At 39.4% G+C, this 19,065-nt stretch overlaps 1 protein-coding gene across 1 annotated transcript in view; it reads right to left on the bottom strand.

The window, feature by feature from the left end:
• The window catches only part of DNAI1 (dynein axonemal intermediate chain 1), a 139,793-nt gene that overhangs the window by 110,995 nt on the left and 9,733 nt on the right, over positions 1-19,065 (bottom strand). The window contains exons 2-9 of the mRNA XM_066338637.1: positions 16,379-16,450; positions 14,464-14,550; positions 13,479-13,559; positions 10,688-10,814; positions 9,233-9,333; positions 8,285-8,455; positions 5,029-5,088; positions 3,645-3,779 (exon numbers count right to left, since the gene is read on the bottom strand). Coding sequence (XP_066194734.1) covers positions 3,645-3,779; positions 5,029-5,088; positions 8,285-8,455; positions 9,233-9,333; positions 10,688-10,814; positions 13,479-13,559; positions 14,464-14,550; positions 16,379-16,450 — 834 coding nt within the window. The remainder of the gene's footprint in view (positions 1-3,644; positions 3,780-5,028; positions 5,089-8,284; positions 8,456-9,232; positions 9,334-10,687; positions 10,815-13,478; positions 13,560-14,463; positions 14,551-16,378; positions 16,451-19,065) is intronic.

The following is a 19,065-nucleotide window of genomic DNA, read 5'->3' as shown; positions in this document are numbered from 1 at the left end:
TCCATTTCTTACATTTTACGTATCTACACAGGCTTGCAAGCATCTTTGAAAAGCAGTGATCAAAATAACATATCCCTGTTCTACTCCTTAAAAGGTATCAGCCTACCTTACATAACATTAATATCTTTCTGCTATTCATCACAAAGTAAATTCCAGCAAAGTACTTGTCTCTCACAGCTGTATCACAGCTCACCAACCAACATGGAGTTGCTGGAGAAACACACTCATGTTTCTCCCTGTCATTACACACTGTAAGCCTGCTCCTTACGAAAGCTTGTTTTCATACTCCAAAATTAAGTCTTTCACTCCACCAGTCTTTCCCAAGCTGTAATAACAACAACTTTTCTGGTCTATCTAATAATTGCCTAATGGCATTATAACAATAGTTTACAGAATTAAGTAAATTTAGTTTACAGCTAGATTACTAGTTTACAGCCAGATTACCTTTCCTCTACTTTTCTTGTTTAAATTGCTTTTCATTAAAGAAAGAGATGAGATTATTTGGACACAGCCTACCTTTGGTAAATATGTGCTATTTTATTCCATTTCATATTTAATCTCTGTTTTGAATTTTCCCCCCTTATTAATTCAGTTGTCTCATGCGCTGGTAAAGGTCAGACTGATGGTACCCTTTTTACCTCTCTTGCATACAACATGCCTTGTTATGGTCCAATTACATTGCTCCACCCCTCTTTGCATAGATTCATTCAAAATCCTTAATGTCAGACTTGCAGTTTCATGCCTTGCCATCTCAGAGTGAGAGGAGCAAGCCTGCATCAATTACATTAAGCTCTGCCTTAGATACTGTCATTTCTAAATTCATTCAAGAACATAAGGAGGGTTATGGATCAGACCAAACATATCTCTGGGTAAGGACTGTGGAATCATAGAATCATTTGGGTTGAAAAAAAACCTTTAAGGCCATTAAGTATCCTCCCTGTAACCAGAGCGATAAACAGAAGGCACAGGAACAGAAAGAGCAGGACAGGCAGATACAATACTTCTGCTTAGTTATCTCTGCTTCCAGATATTTTCAGCTCAGAAAATTTTGTATCATTCCACATTGGTATTCTGTGTTGTCCATGGTTTGCATACTGCCTTGACTAAACACTGAGGAAATGTTCCAGAAGTTGTATCACTGATATTAGACGTAGCACACCCTTTCCCCTTTAGTTCCATTTGAGTGAGAGGCACATGGAGAGATTTCTAGGAGTTCCTCATCACTTTCTCTGGTCAAATACTTCCTATTATTCTGACTTCTATTCCCTCATTTATCTTCTTTATAAAATTCTTGCCCTTGCTTCTGTTGAAATCCTTCATGATCTCACTTTGTTTCCTGTTGGCTGCCTCTATCTTCTGCTTTGCTAAACCACATCTTTCTTGCTTTTCCAAATCCTTCTTTTCTCCTAGCAAGAAGCTTCTGTCAAGGCTCCCCTCTCCTCCCCTCTCCTCTCCTCTCCTCTCCTCTCCTCTCCTCTCCTCTCCTCTCCTCTCCTCTCCTCTCCTCTCCTCTCCTCTCCTCTCCTCTCCTCTCCTCTCCTCTCCTCTCCTCTCCTCTCCTCTCCTCTCCTCTCCTCTCCTCTCCTCTCCTCTCCTCTCCTCTCCTCTCCTCTCCTCTCCTCTCCTCTCCTCTCCTCTCCTCTCCTCTCCTCTCCTCTCCTCTCCTCTCCTCTCCTCTCCTCTCCTCTCCTCTCCTCTCCTCTCCTCTCCTCTCCTCTCCTCTCCCCTCCCCTCCCCCCCTCCCCTCCCCTCCCCTCCCCTCCCCTCCCCTCCCCTCCCCGGTGCTATCTAAGTAGCTATCATAGTTTTTCTTGCTAATACCTAGCCTGACCAAAACAATAGTGGAAATTAATTGTGGCTTCTAGCCATTGCAGCTTGATCTGGATCAGCCATGTCTCCTGCTCGACATTCCACAGTTCCCTTCAGCAACAACTAAGCCCAGTTTGGCCTTAAAAAGTGCTCAGCTGGAAAAGTTCTGTCTCAATTAGCATGGTGTAACATATGTAACATGTAAGTTAGCATCTCCAGACCTCAGTTTGAGACACTAGCACTGTATAAAGAAGCTCTTCCTTTCACTTACTCAGTGCACGGACTTTCTGGTTTCCCTTCAAGTCCCCTGGAAAGTGCTAAGCATGAAAAGAAAAACCACCAAAGGGATAGATAGTGACTGAGAGTGACTGGATTTTAATTTCTCGCTGTTGTGGTGGGAAAGTGAAAGCGGACTGGGCAGCAGATGTTTTACAATATGGTTTCACTTTATTTTCATTTAGTTTTTAGCAGTCCACCCTTTAAGCCTGTAATTGTAATGTTGATTTGAGGCTTAACTCTCCAAAACATACTCAGGTGAAAGGTTTACTGGTTTTCAAAAGGACTATGAATTTCTATGGCACAATTCACATTAAGAAGCCTGTCAGAACATCCTGGTCTGTTTATACTGTAAGGTTTATATTGGCACAGTGTTGCTTCATGGCTAAATCAGCCAAATCCTCTGAAGTCATATCTACCATATGGTATTAGAGAGCTAAAGCCAGTTTCAGGAGTCAGTTCTTATTATACACACATACAAACAGAGATAAAAATACAGATACAGATATAGATAAAGATATACACATATCAATCTATCTATCTATCTAATCTATCTATATCTATATCTTACTTATGTTGATATGTCTACATCTATTCTAGGAGCCAGTTATGAACTGATTTCCATGATGCACTATTATATATTCTCAGGGTATCTTGCTCCAGTCATTACAGAAATTATTTCAGTTTGCCTTCGAAATCATTTACCTTAGGCTGGGGAAGAAAGAACCAGCCAGTTAAACTATAATACAAACTTCCTGAAACCCTTGAAAACATTTTGGAACATGAAGAGAATCTTTCAGGGTTGCCATATCATCCTATATATCGTACACTCAGTGTCTTAAGTGGGATGATATTTTTAAGATGGAGATACTGTAACTTTGATGGAATGAACAACTGTGTCATTCCCACAAAGCTCTCCTAGGCTACTTCTGACCCTGGATTAGGAGTCTGTTTCACCCTTACAGCAAGGTCATAGAATCAGCTCAGGGCACGGCAGGTGTTAAGACCTGATATTCTCAGAAGCATGCCACTTACATATCTATGATTAGAAAATGTAAAAATTGTAATTCTATAAAATAACTTAAATGAAAATTCAAGAATAGTGAAAAGTGTTTTACTACAGTGCTATATTTTGAAATAATCCTAAATTTCAATGCCTCTCAGATTGAAATATTATATATAAAACTATCATCACTTACAATTCTTTGAAAAATCACAGGGTGCTTCTACCTATTTAGTTCTTTTATCCCAAACATAATAATCAAAAATGTGACACAAACATGGTGCCCAAACACCAAAAGCTATATATCTCATTTGGAAATCAGGTTCAAAAATACGATTATGCAAAATTAAAATCCTCTTTTATACAGAGAAACAGAAATCCTGTTTTGCGAATACAATTTCTAGCAAAAAACTAACTTTTGCATTTCCTAAAGGTAATATTTGCCTACTAAGACAACAAGCTACACAGCTAGCATGACTTGCTTTCACCTGACTTGCTCTACAGAAGCACCCACCACCACTCTGAACAGCCTTTTTCTCCCCATAATTAAACATACCGGTGGCTCCACATAGGATAACTTTCTTCCAGATTTTGTATCTTCTTTCTTTACTGCCACAGGTTTTGCTTTTTCTTTCTCTTTTGCCTTTTCTAGTCTCTCAAGTTCCTCCATATAGGCATCATAGATAAACCACTGACAGACAGACAGACAGAGGCAGGATTTATCAGGACCTGATCATATTCCTGAGAACAGCCATCTACATCATCATAAAAATATGACAATCATCACAACAGTACCACTGCTGCTGAAATTAGCTGAACATCTGTTTTCTTGCACAAAAAGTGAGGAGTTGAGGTCCAGGATTTTTAAAGCATGATGGGGCATATATTATTTTAAGAACACATTACTGCATGTTTAATAATTACTTTCCTACAACACTCTACTTGCTGCTTTGACTATGTCCATACCTTTATTTTTGCAGGACTTTGTGTTTGGCTAATTTATCAGTGTTTAAGAGGAAACATGTGTTAAACATTTGCTTTATGATATTTCTTATGTGGTGTTGGAAAATTAAATCACAGTTGCTTAACACAATTTAAATTTGGACTCCAACTCTGCAGCATATGATCAAATGGAAACTGAGAGCAGTTTTACATCTTCTGCTATGCCACACGCCACACATGTCCTACTTGAGTAGATCCAAAAGTAATTTCTCTTAAGAATTATTCATTATTATTAACATAGTATATAGACTAGAACATTGGAATAAAGGTAGTAGAACTCTTCAAAAAAAAGCCCACGTATATTGTGCTGTAAGTTTGCAGGCAGGAGTGAGATGGAAAGACATTCCCAACATCAGGGAAAGGACAAAGAAGATGAGGCAAGCATGAGAAGAAGTAGAACAGAAAAGTTTGGAATAGGAAGTTGTGAGCATAAGAAAGAACATAAAGGAAAAAAGAGTTGATAAAAAAAAAGTTTATATAAAAACACTATTTTAGACCCACAGAAAATTTCAACACATAAAAAGAAATCAATGGAAAACATTTTCTCTTAACTTTCAAACATTTAATGTGAAATCTTAGTCAGAGGCTAGTTATCTTAAAGACCTCTGTTCTAAGTCTCAGGACACTGTCAAAAAAAAAAAAAAAAAAAAAACACAACAACAAACCAACCCAAAAAACCCCACAGTGAAAACCATCTAAACAGAGGCATTTAACCTTAGAAATACAAACCATGAGCAAGTTCACCCATTAAAGCAGAAGAGAGGGTCATACTAGTCTGTTGTCAGATTCAAACAAGAGATCAAAGCCACATTAAAGAAATTCATTCCACTGCAAGCAATGCAAACACAATAATTGGGTTTTAACTTTCTCACACTTCAATTTCTAAAATATATTCTAAAACAACTCTAAAGATAGAAATGAGATAGATATAGACATACCTGGTTAACATTTTCTGAGAAAGTTTCAAAAGGTGCGGGGTCAGTTTGATATCCTTTTTCCTGGAAAAGGAAAAAGCATGAAGAAGCATATCTCAGCACCAAAGCCCTCTGCAGTGACATAGTCCTGTTGTGGAAATAGTCTGTATGAATAATTTGATAATGTTGGGGGTTGGGTTTTGTTCCTTTTTACTCTAAAGATTTTTTTTTTCCCATAAGTTACCAAGGAGACTAAATGTCGTACTTAAGACTATTTAACAAAACAAAGGTATAGTCAAAGCTCAGAGGGGGGTGGGGTTTTGGGGCAGAAAAAAGGACAGAGTTTCAGGCAGCCAGGGGGGTCTGGTTTTTTTGGCGTTCGGGGTGCTCTTGCTGGAGGATTTCGCTGCGGCCCGGTCTCAAGAAGTCTGTCATCGTCTGCTCAACCTGGAGTTCTGGGCTCCTCTGCCGCCCTGCAAGAGCTGAGCCAGGCCTGCCCTGCCGTGGTGGTTCCATCGGCGCTGCTCCTCTTGCTACAGCGTGACCCTGCATTTCCCTGCCCTGCCAGGACCCTACCTCTGCTCTGCCGGGACATTTCTGCCACTCTGAAATTGTCAGCCCAAGACTCTTTTGTCCACTATTCCCAGCCTGGTTCTCTGAGGATCCTACAAAGGCACCGGGACCAAACTGCCCTGGGTTTTTGTGAAGCAAAGTCCTCGAAGTTCTTGGTATTGTTTTTTGTTATCAATGCTGTAGTTGTGTTTGTTTGCTTGTTTGTTACATATTAATAAAGAACTGCTATTTCTATTTCCAAAATCTTTTGCCTAAAATCTTTTAACTGAAAAAATTATAACTGGGAAGAAGGGGAGTGGTGGTAGTTTACATTCTCCATTCCAATGGAAGCTCCGGCTTTCCCTGGTAATACCTGTCTTCCTAAACTAAGACAGATATCCAAATTACTCCTAGGGCACTGCACAACACTATTGGTGACCATGCAACTACAAAAAGATTTTGCTACGGAAACAAAAGAATGCTCACAAGACCTGATTTTCCCCCACATACTTCCAATATTTCAGTGGTTAATTTTGAAAGAGTTACAGTTTGGTTGGTTTTTTTTTTTTTCACCTCTACCATTTGAAATGTTTTGGTACCAGTTATGGTACGAGTTATGACGTCCTACCAAATTTGAAAAGTTTTGTCCTATACATTAAAAAGCCAGTTGGATACAACAGTCAGAACGAAAGAATTGAACAGAATGAAACTTACAAACAATTCATCTGATGCCACTGAAATAATATTTTTACCATCCTTACATCAACATTTGCAAATTAATTATTATATTTCTGTGAAACATTACTTTAAAAGAACAGCATCTTTCAAAAAACTCCTGTGTCAGAACATTTTTAAGAAGCTGGATGTAGCATTTCACTGACCTCTCAAATGAAGACATCTCAGAGGTGGAAACACCACATACTGTACAGCACACAGCAGTACTATGCAGCCCTTTAAGGCCTATATTCTGCTTTTAAAGGAAAAATCATACAGAGACACACAGGCTTCTCCCAATAAAATCATTGGGAAGAGAATATGCAAATCTGGGAACTAAGAAATAAGGAATTCCATGGCCTCTACTGGGATTTTTGAACGATGCCAAATCTTAGCTCAAACTTCATAGTGATTTGTTAAAAAAATATGGATATTGATCTAATACCAATATCCAACTATGACGGACAAAGACTCTCTAACAGTTTGAAGTTAGAAAGTGTATGTTTATTACGACGCCGGGCAGCGTGAGGGATAGCTCCCAAATACACACGCGCAATTTACAGATGCTCACAGGGTCTTTTTATGTACAAAAGTGTTGAATACCCAAAACACAAATGCATATTCATGACTCTGGTCCATCCCATTCCCCGCTTCGTATGGTAATTGGCCAAAAAGAAATTAAGCATGCATTGTTTGTTCTTTGAAATGGGTCGGTGGTCCTTTTTATGGGGTGGGGTCTCAAAATGATGAAGTAAGATGCGTCTTCCTCGCTTTGCCTTTTTAACCTTTTTGTGTTGGTGACACCTGGATCCTGTTTTCTCAAGACTATCTGATTTATGATCACATTGTGTTCTTGGAGTCTATTGATTAAGTTGACAGGTCTCCTGATTTATCAGTTCCTTAAATTCGGCTTATGTTAAAAAAAAAGGAAGTTTACCTCAACAATGTCTAGTTAGTAAAAGGGAAGTCTACGTCAGCAATGTCTAGTTTAACTAAAGTCCTTTATTCTTCAAATTGTAAAGGGAAGTCTACGTCAGCAATATCTAGTTTAACTAAAATCCTTAATTCTTTAAAATTAATATCTCAATAGCAAGCACCCCACTGCTGAAAAAACTCTCCTGAGATCTTCTGTCTCTAGCAGCACAGTAACTCATATACCTCTCCAAGTCCATCATATGTAAAGACATCTAACCCTAGGTACAATAGCTGTAAGACAACAGACAGGCTTTTTGGGGAAATATATGCTCCAACTGCAGCAAGAAAAACCAAAGAATTTTCTCTCTGAAACTTCTATCCTTGATGTAGCAAATTCCTTTTTGAACACTCTGTCAGGAGCCTACATCACCAGGATTGCTCAGTCAGAAGGCCCCATGAAAACATGGTCACAGGGAATGGCTGTGGGTTCGGCAAAAAGCTTAGAGAAAGAACATAAGGGTTTGGGTCTTTACTTATTGGAAAATGTTTACAGAATGGGAAGGAGATGTACCACCTGCAAGAAGTACAGATTTGTCACACTCATATAAGTTTGTCACTCTAGTTTGTTACTCTAGTACCCATGCTTAATACAAGCCCAAACACATTTGTCCTTTCAATATTATGGGCATTATATCTCTGCTCCATTAATAAGAATTGAAGTACAACACCACAAAAGTACACAGTCACAAACAGAAATTGCTTTCACACATTCCAAGTACTCAGCTGCTACCCTAACATTGCTCTGTACTTTTCCAGATGAGAAAACAGACATGAAAAATAGCATGTCCGAGTAGAGGCTTAAGGATTTACAGCTTTGATTTACATCAAAACTTTTTGTAGGCTGTACAAGAGTTCATGAGGCAAGAAATCTTCTCTCACCATTTTCAACATGCCAAATGTTTTACAATAGTACAATCACTATAACTTTTTTCCTAACAGTGTCAACAGATCCCAGGATATGACACAAACACAGGTGATCTACATGATCTCTCAAAGGAAAGATCCTTCAAGTCACTGAAGGAAACAGCAAGCAACGTACCCGCAGAGGATTGTGGTATGTAGTTGAACCTCTCTCAATGAAGTTGAACTGGTTTGCAAGCTTCTTCTCTGGTGCTTTTGGGGGAGAAGGCTCTTCTGCCTCTTCTGCCTCTGCTGCCTCAGCTTCTTCAGCTGCTTCAGCTGTTTGTTCCTCCTCTTCCTCTCCTGCAGCCTGCAAGACAATAGAGCAGTGACTCCACCCTGAGAGAACCAGTCATCTCTTTCTTTCTTCTCAGACCACTGGATTTTTATTGCGTAGTGAAGGAGACTGTAACTGAAGATTCAAAATTAGGAGACTTCCAGCACTCAGATCAAGAAGATTCTGAAATTATGTCTGAATGGGAATACAGACATTGAGGAACCAAAATTGCTTTAAAACAAAACTTGACATAAGAGAGATTATATGGCACAATTGCCTTTCGTAAAATGGACTCAGAAACCAGAAGATTTTGCTAGAGTCCTATTACCTTGTGTTTTCATTTGCTTGCTAGACAATGAGTTTCACCTGAAACTCTGACACTGTGTGGGTTCTGTATGGATAAGAACAAACTTCTCACAGGCTACTCCTTTCCTATCAGCCAACTGTCTTTAAATCAGGTCACTACTCCTTTCATTCACTTATGCCTCCTGCTTTCACCCCTCCAAATTCTGTTTTTCACCAATGGACATACTGTCCGGGAAGATTCCAGATCCCAGCAAATTGCACTTTATTTTGATATAATATCTGGATAAAGACACATCTGGTATGATCCCCTACTCAGTTTCTACATCTGAAAAATGGCATCAAGATCACAGCTGCCCAGCAGAACCTGAAGGCTCTCATCTATAGCACTGACATCTGAGACATAAAAGAATCAATCACGGAAGCAAACTTATTTTATAGTAATGTAATTTAAATGCTAATACTAAAAATAAAATGGACAGCTCTTAGCTGGCTATAGAGAATTACCTCAGTATCTCCTATGGGTTCTTCATCTTTAGTCTCTGTCTCTTCAGCTGCCTCAGCAGACGGCTCCACAGAAGCCTTTTCCTCCTCAACAGGAGCCTTTTCTGATTATAAAAAGGATATGTGAATGAACCCAGAACAACAGGACATCTTATCCAATATTCTAAAGATCCTCTGTCTTCTGGAGCATTGACATACATAGATATCCTTCCCTAATGCTGTATCATTGGACAACACAGTAACAAATCCCCACTTAGGAGAACAATTGTTTGCTCAAAGCCACAAAAAGTGACAATGGCATTTCTAGAATTCATCTGCAGTACTTCTGGATGAACTGTAATTAAAAATAAATATTTTTGTCTCAGAGCAAACTTCTCTAATCCATTTCTGATCTGATTAACTCTGTTTCTGGGCAACCCTTCAGCTCTGGACCTTTCCATCCTCCAGAATTCTCTGCAGTTATGTACAACTACTAAGAAAGCTTTTAAGGCACACAGAAGTTATAACATGGTTGTCCTTATTTATATGGAAAAAAATTAATATAGTCTTGCTAGAGAATGATGGATGTCTACATGACTGTGTAGCCATGCTAGCATCAAGCCACTTGAAACTGGCTGGTTTGGAATCTACAAAAAGCACTGCCAAAAATCCATTATTTCATGGCATTGGAGATCCCATTAAGCACTTTGCCCTACTTCAAATCATCATGCATAGTTTATTAAGTGTAAAATAAAGGAGGCACTGACCCTCTGAAGTTCTAAGTAAGAGCAATTCAGAAGCTTACTGAGTGTTATCATTGTGCCTGGCAGTTACCACCATGACAGAACACTCATTGTGACAGAAATTCTCCCTTCACAAACAGCAGAAATACAACAAAATCATAGGCAGTATTTCCTCCCCACTGAAAATTCAAACCCAGAATTCTTTACTGAAAACTGAGCTTTCAGTCTCTGGTTAATGTATCTTTTTGTCTGAACACCTAAGAGTGTTGATAGTAGCTCAGATCAAATGTCCAAGTGGTTCAGGGTTTTGCACCTCATATTGTCGGAAAGTAGATGTCTTGATACGAATTTAGGAATTGGTCAACGCATGTGATATTTTCCTGAATAATCACTCAGATTCATAACATTTTTGCTTTAATAGTTCAAATCATGTCTGAAACTTTCAAAACAGGCTAAGTAGTTTAGACATGAATATCCACATAATAGTAGTTTAAAATGTTTAAAAGACAGTAATATCTTTGAAAATTTCAATGTTAGCATTCAAATGACTCAAAATACACACATCATCTTCTAGACTGCAGCAAGCATCTGGCTGATTATTTTTCTAATTTTGATTGCCAAGCTGAAATAGAAGCTGTTTAATTCTGTGGTAATGCAGCATGACCATTCCAACATGTTGAATAAGACGAACCAGTGCCTATCTGAAAATTACTGTGATTTCAGACAATAAAGCTACCTGATTCAATGCTTGATCTGATACTCTGGCGTCTGCCTTCATCTGAATCTTTGGGTACCAAATATCCATTCAAAGTGAAGTGAATGGCTGTTTGATCAATATTGTCCACTAGCTTGTATGCTCGTTCCTACAAAAGAAAAACCCAACAAAATCACAAAATTACAGAATCATAGAATCCTGGAATGGCTTAGGCTGGAAAGGATCTTAACGAAAATCTTGTTGCAAATTCCCTGCCCTGTGAAAAGACCTTCCCCTAGCCCAGGTAGCTTAAAGCCCCATCCAATTTGGCTTTGAACATTCCCAGGTCTGCAGAATCCATAATTTTTCTTGGCAACCTGTTCCAGTGCCTCACCATCTTCACATCAAATTACAGCTCAGTCTGTATGATTTCGTTTTGAGTTCCACCTAAAAGCAATCAGAAGCCACTAAAGAACACAGATGCTTCAATACTTTCTTCTTATATATATGATTGCTTACTATGTCAATCACAGCATAGCAATGAGATCACTTCAGTCACTGTGGAGAATTTGAAGATATGGATTACTGATCACCTGTCTATATACCATAAATATGGAAAACTTCAGCTCCAAATAGAAGACAAGGGCTTTATTTGATTCTACAAGACTTATTTCTTGTCGTTGGAATCATGTAATGGTTGGTCAAACAAGTACAGTAGCACAGAGGTGAGACAGACTTGGGAATATTTTGCTTGGTTTTCTCCTCTCTTAGATGTTGGTTTTAGCAGGGATAATTTTCTTCACAGCAGCTACTGAGAAGCTGTATTTTGAATTTGTGGTGAAAACAGTGTTGATAACACAGGAATGTTTTGGTTATTGCTGAGCAGCACTTGCACAGAGTTCTGTTCTCCACCCCACCTTATCACTAACTCACCCATCTGACCAGAAGGATATTCCATACCATATGGTGCCATGCTTAGCATATAAATCTGGGGAAAGAAGAATGCTGGGTGGAAGAAGAAGAATGGGATGTTCAGAATGACAGTGTATCCTTACCAAGTAACCATTGACATGGAGCCTGCTTTCCTCAGGATTGCTGAATATCTACCACAAGTATTAATTCCTTGTTTTGCTGTGCACAGTTTCTGTGCAAAGTTTTTATTAAACTGTCTTCACTTCAACCCATGAGTTTTCTCACTTCTACTGCTCTGATTCTCTCTCCTGTCCTATCATGGGAGAGTGAGTGAATGGCTGTGTGGGACTTAGTGGCCAGGTGGGATTAAACCACAATACCTGCCTAAAGCTGGGAATAATTCAATGCCAGAGTTAGAGGAGCTGTCCCCATGCCCTTTCTTTCAGGGTGTGTAACCCTTCCCAGGGAGAAGTGAGAGGCAAAACCATCACTCCACCCTTCCCATGTGACTGCCTGTGTTGCTGGCTGTATATGGTAGTGGGAGAAGGATGCTCCAGGGTAACGCAGTGTGAGCCCTGCACACATAAATGTGAAGGTGGGATTCTTGGATATTTTCTGGCTGTCTGCTGCTCACTCCTACTCATCATGAATAAAGCTTGTCAATGATTTCACAAAACACATTTCTGAGCTCTCCTATAATTCAATCTTCATGTCTGGATACTGCGGTATAATTCTTACAGACTGAAAAAAGCCTTGCCTTTTGTCCTTGAGCCACTACAGAATAGAAAAAGTAACTACCTGAGATTAGCTACATTTATTACCTTCACCAACAGATCTTGTTCTGAAATTGTGATATCCTTGTTTTGGGTTGCAATATGTAACCAAAAATGTTTATTCTGTTTTCCATCTGTTGAAATCGGTTGGAGAGGTGTTTTCTTTATCTCTTGTATAACCCACTCCTCATACCTTGGGGAAGGAGGGGACAGGTGCCTTCTGTTAATGGGCCAGATGTTAATACCAGGTGGAGGAATGTTGCTTATTTCTTCCACGACCCATCCTCCCTCCGAGGGATATCTTCTGTTAATGGGCCATTAAGGCTCACCACACACCTGATAACATTACATCATCCCATTGTGAGATGCTCCACCCAGTGGGGGGAGCCAACTGTTTCTACCTAAATAAAAACTGAAACTCAGAAACATGAGAGCAGCCTGTTTTCCACTGGATCCTAAAAGAAAACCGGACCCATCTCACTACCACTGGACTCCTTCTACATGATTATCTCTACTCCACCATCAGTTACTCCATAAGGATTTATTTGAACTGCTTCTAACACCTGACCAACAGGGTGTCAAGTCATATTTCTGACTCTGTCAGGGTTTCTAGGATTTTTGTTTGTTTGCTTGCTTTTTTGGAGTGGGGTTTGTTTGTTGTCTGGTTTTTTGGGTTTTTGGTACTACTACATGGGTATTTTTAATATTCCTAGTAAAAAAATGTTACTCCTATTCCCATATCTTTTCCTGAAAGCCTATAATTGAAAAAATAAAATAATTTGGAGGGAGAGGGTTTACATTCTCCATTCCAAGTGGAACTCCAGCTTTCTCTAGCAGACACCTGTCTTTCCAAACCAAGACAATCCTACTTCTAAATAAATGCATCAGTGCTTTTAGACTTTTACCTTCTATAAAAACCCTTTTAAGAACCATTGCCAGCAAATATGTAATAAGATGTAGCCACATTAAAAGAAAATTTACCTGGTTATAAACCAGGAAAAATTACCTGGTTATTTTACAATTTAAATTTTTTAAAATTATTATTTAAAATTATTTTAAATTAAAAAAATACAAAACAAATTAATTGCAAAAAAATTAATTGCAAAAAAGTTTTAATGGTCATGTCTTACTTTATGGGTCACACTTACTTTAAAGCTGAATCTGACGATATCCCGGGGAATATGGGGATTATCAGCTGTCAAGGTACGTGTAACTTCCTTTTTTAATTCCTTTGGAATGGAAACAAAATAGTATTGTAGATATAACTTCACTACTAATACCATGTACAGCAGCAAAAAGTCACCAGGTTTACACTGAATTCTGTTCAGTTCATTGCAGATATCTCGTGTGCAGGTGATGCCACCACAAGTACAGTGCTTGGGGCCCGCCTGGCTCAGAGTGGAACTCAGAACAGTCATCCTGCTTCCTACCACAGTATTTCAAAGGGCTTTCATGATTTTAATTATTATCTAAGATATGGTAGCACTTGAAAAATGCTAGCTGGATTCTGAAGGGTGAGACTGAAAACCCATGTCTTTAAAATTTACACTGTCCAAAAATAAACAATAAGCTCAATTGGATTACTTTCAGGATTGACCACTGTGAACAAAAAAAGTACTGCTGTTAACTATTTCTACTGCCTGAGTTAGGGGACATACATAAAACTTAACTTTCACAGTTATTTTAAGGATAGGGAACAATGCTAGAGTTTTATAAGACAGTGAGAAGAGAGAAACAACCGCAGTTGGGAGGGTCGCCAACTACAATACTACTGAACCAATATGGGGAGAAATAACAATAAAATTGTATACTTCCCTGTCCTGTGTATTGCACAGAGGCACATAAAAAGCTCAGGGTTGGCTCTGGGTCCTCTTTAACTGAGTGAAGCCCCAGCACTGTTTTCCCTTTTGGATTAGCTCCAGGCAGTTACAATGTTTTAAGCCTAGAATTGGGTTTCAAAGCACATTCACCCCAGTTTCCTGTTGAAACCATTTCGTCTGGCACTGCAGACACTGTACTTCAGCAAGTCCTGGAGCTTTACTCTTGCAGAATTTCTTCCAAAATCAACGGGCAGGCTTCTGCTTATGGAGTTTCATACACATCTCATAACAAGACAGGCATTGCTTTACTCACATCTTCAGTCAGCTCCAGCTGATCTGGGGATCTGACTACAGCCCTTGCTGACCCGTCATCTCCTGTTTCAGGAGCATCACCTTCATCCTAGAACAGGAATGAAAAGCTCAATAATGCAACAAGACTCTGCCAGTTTTGCTCCTTGCCAAAGCAGCACTTCTTGAGGCACAAAGAGATAAAAACAACATCCCCCCAATCCATCTTTGCTTTGAGCATAGCAGAAGAACACAAATGGCAAGCCAAAATCTGAAGATTTTCATATGGCTACACTTGCCAGCAAGAGTTCAGTGGGTTGGAGGAGCTGCAGTCTGAAGATAACTCCTGCCCTGGCACAAAACTGAACTAACTCCAATGACAAAACCCAAGTGATTCCACTTCAGTCGCGGTATAAAAGTTGGCAATTCTGTTTCCCTGCCACATAATACCCAAGGGTATTATAGGACTTAAGGACTACTCAAGGGCACAAGCAAAGAACCTGCAATTACTCCTAGCATCTAATTTTATAAGCTACTCTTAAAATTTAGTTTGAAATACAAAGCTGCAGGGATGTGGCTTCTGGAGGGATGTTAATCAATTTCTTGCAAAGACCAGCATGCCTCCATTCCCCCAACAATAGACTGCTGCTTTCCCTGGGCTAGTATTGGGTTGATGTCATGATATAAGGTCATTAAAAAGAAAATTAATCACTGCAGGAATGAATTTCAATTAATTATCTTTACAGAAAAAACTGTCAAAACACAAAGCTGCAGATTAAAGTACTCAACTGCTCCAGGCAACATTTCTCCCTCAGTTCAAAATGTTTAATGAGTTGATTTAAAATAAATCAATCATTCTTGTAAATAAAATCTCTCAGGCCTGCTAACTTAACAGCCATACAAAGCTGAGGATGAGTCCAAGGTGTAAGTACAGCTTATGGCTGAAGCTATAGAGGCTGGATGCAGCAATGCTTTGCTAACTGCAGAGCACCACAAAGGTAAAAAGCATAACGCTGCGTCAAAATGACTGAAAGTAACAGAGAATTTTGCATATTCCAAGAGCCCAGGGAAAGTCACAGGCTGCAGTCTTATTTCTTTCCTCAAGGGAGCTGAAATGAGGCAAGCTGTATGGAAGGTCAGACCTTCTCTGTGTCTCTGATGTACAAGAAACAATGACTGCAGAACTGTTGTTTGTGATTTAATGCTCCTCACACAAACATCTGCTTGTAGGACACTTATCATACACAATTTGATGCCAGTTAGTTCAGTGACTGTTCTCCCAAGTGAATCAGATAAGAAGTATTGTGGTTTTAACATTTTTATGTATGATTTTCATTTAAAAGTAAATAACTTTCCATTTTTAAATGGTGAAAAGAGGAACATTTAATGAGACTGTGATTTGTCCCAAGAAAGTGAAAAGCTGTTTATCAATATGCCTGTTGAAAGGCATGTAGACTGTTCTTCTATCCCTATCAATGGAGCTAAATAAGAAGGTAGATTAAATCAGAGTATTCTAATAATTTATTTGCCCAACAGTAAAAACATTATCGTGAGTCAAAGAAGTTAAGGTTATTTTCTCTAAGGCTTGTACTTCTTTATTAAGTGAATCTGGGCTATACTTTAAATTTTCTAAACTGAGCAGGCAATTTTCTCACAGTCTGAGTCAGACAGTACTTTGGGATTTACATCCCAAACATTTTATTTTAATGTTTTCATATTTCATTTTACCCAAATTGTGCCTTTGTTCCAAGTTGGGTTTTTTTGTCCTAACTTGCTGGTGCATTTCCATTCTCAATGGAGACCTACAGCAACCTCTTACTGCTAAATCAATTGATATTTCACTAACTTTATAAAAAACTCCTCATAGTTCAGACTAAATCTTTTTTGCATCTCATATCTAAAAGAAGGAAAAAACATGTTATATGACTTGAGAATCTTACCCGTTTTTTATATCCAGCTTTACCAGCTTTACCAGCTTTTCCTGCCTTTCCTCCTGAAGGTCCACCTTGGCCCTAAAGTGGGAACACATCCAATGTAAACTCTCAAAGCATCTTTTTTCCGAATTTAACCAAAGCAGAATAAAAGTTTAATGCCTGCTGCAATAGCATGTTTTAAGAGCTGAGTATGCCAGCATTCTGTGTCTGAATTATCTGAAGGAAAGACAGTCATTTTCACAACACAAGACAGCAATTTTTCAGCATGAACAAGTGCCAGGCTCCATTCTAGTGCAATGCTACTGGTCTGTCCTAGTCTGTGATACATCCAAACATCAGACACATTTTAGGGCCTTGGTCAAACACACTAAAAGGCTGCACCTGGCCCAAGGGCTTGCATGGCACAGGGAGCCCAAAGACAGTAGATTGACACCCACAAAGCCATAAGCACTGAAAAAACATGGAAAACACTGATGAACAGCTGGGAAATTGACCACTGTCAATGCCCCTGCACCCACGAAAGCACAGAAAATTTATTGTTACAGGCTTTAAGAAAAACAAATAAACAGTTGTTTATAGGGTGCCTTATAGAGGGAGACTACCTTACCCAGAGAGAAGGAATAACAGAAGGGCACAAATGACAAACCTTTGTGAAAATTTAACAGAAAGTGAGAGAGGAAATAAAGAGGATCCTTTTGAGGAAATGCAGAGGGACAGACAGGATCATGAACCCTGAAGGAAGAGAGTGAGCTGATAAATCAAACAAAGGAAACAACATTAGAAACTTTGGCAAGAAGAGTTTCAGGATGGATCACAAATAATGTTTGATGGTATGAACGAAAAAAACAGAGCAGTTACTTGTAAAAAAGTATCTGACTTTGTGACACAAAAGAAAGGGATACTAGAAAAGAGAGAAGGAAAATGAAGAGGAAGGGAGAGCAAGCTCCCATGGGCTGATTGATTTTCTTCAGAAGAACATTAGAGTGTGCCTTTCAGTTCAGATCAAAGGTCCACCTAGCGAAGTATCTCTCACCAACACTGTTCAAAAGAAGGTACCTATTCTATTCCCTCCACGATGACCTCTTAGCTTGCCACAAGGACTTGAAAAAGAACTGCTATCTTTTCTGTACCATATCAGTGAACCTTTTTCTCCACACATTTATTCTGTGATTTTGAAATCCATGCACATTTTTAGTACACACAACTTCCACAGCAAGGACTCCCACAGTACAACTACATGGTAATGCAAAGAACCACTGCTTGCTTTTTAAGTCTGCCATTTGTTTCTCTCACCTGGTTTTCCCTGTTCTTCTTCTGGAAAGCCCAGCTTTATCACAATATTTATTCTTCCTCTTGTCTTCCATATGTCTTAAGAACACTTTCAGGAGCACAAGTCTCCACAGAGATTCCTACACTACCCTCATGATTCCCCTTCATCATGAAAATTAAATATTCACTTCCACCACCTACTTTCTGTGTATTAAACAATTAAGCAGCCATAAAGACTTTGACCCAGAATCCCCAGTGTTCTGGGTTGACCTGTCTCCTATCCCATATATCCCATATCTTGGATACATTGTTGTGTCTGGCAGCTGCCCCTCCCTCTCTGGCGGGGGCGGCTGGGTTTTGCTTTTGCTTTTGCTGCTGCTGTCGGCTTTTTCTGCTTCGGCTTTTCTATCTTGGCTGCCTTGCTTCGCTGCTGTTGTTTTTCTGCTGCTTTCTTTCTCCTTCTCTCTTTTCCTCTCTCTCTCTCTCTCTCTCTTCTCTCCTGCCGCCCCTTCCGCTGGCTTTTCGCTCCTTCTGTTTGTTTTTTTTCCTTCCTTTCCCTGCCCCCCCCCCCCCCCCCAACAAGGTTGGAACCGACTCCGGACCGGACCTGACCTGAGAAGTTGGAGAAGTCCCGGGTCTGCCTCATCACAGTAACCCCTTTTCCACTTTCGGTGATGGGGAGTGTTCTTTTTCATTGTCAATAAACCGGTTTTTCCACTTTTCCTCCAAGGTATTTTCCTTCCCGAACCCAGGGCGGGGGGGGGGGGGGGGGGGGAAGGGGTGGTGGAGATTTATTTTGGTTTAGGGGACTCACTTTTGGAGGTTCGGTTCTTCCCTAATTTATTCCAAACCAGGACACCCAAGCATTGCTCATCAAACCCCATTACTGGTTAAGACTTGACAGTAAGAATTCAGAAAAGAAATATTTTCAGATAACAAAATTCAGCAAAACTGTGAGATTGTGTTATTTCTCTTTGTACAAGTTAAGACACATAAAACTGCTGTTACTAACAAGGCATTAGGGATTATCTTTATTCCAGAAGATACATATTAAAAGCTGTGAAAAATTAGCAGAACAATAAATTTCTATGCTTAGAAAATGTGTCTCACTTTGAAATACAAATTTTTGCGATGCAGGTGGAGAAAATAAAAGTTACAATATTTTCTTTATCGTCCCACTCTCTTTATGGTCCCCAATCGGCAGATTGCAGAGCAGAGAGACTAAGAAGTTCTGTGTCACAACCACTACTGAGACGACTGGATCACGCAGCTGGCCTCTCTCCCCTATGTGATTGCTTGGCAATGGGCAACAGAGGGCTCTCTCTGACAAGGACCCTGTTATGTGTGAATTAGATGTGACTTAAGCACATTTTCAGAGCAGAATTTTATTCAGATCCAAATCAAAATCAAATTCTTAATTTTAA

This window comes from Sylvia atricapilla, chromosome Z (genome assembly GCF_009819655.1).
Source record: "Sylvia atricapilla isolate bSylAtr1 chromosome Z, bSylAtr1.pri, whole genome shotgun sequence".
Taxonomy (NCBI): domain Eukaryota; kingdom Metazoa; phylum Chordata; class Aves; order Passeriformes; family Sylviidae; genus Sylvia; species Sylvia atricapilla.
The sequence above is the reverse complement of the archived record's forward strand: the minus strand, read 5'-3'. Positions and strand labels throughout refer to the sequence as shown.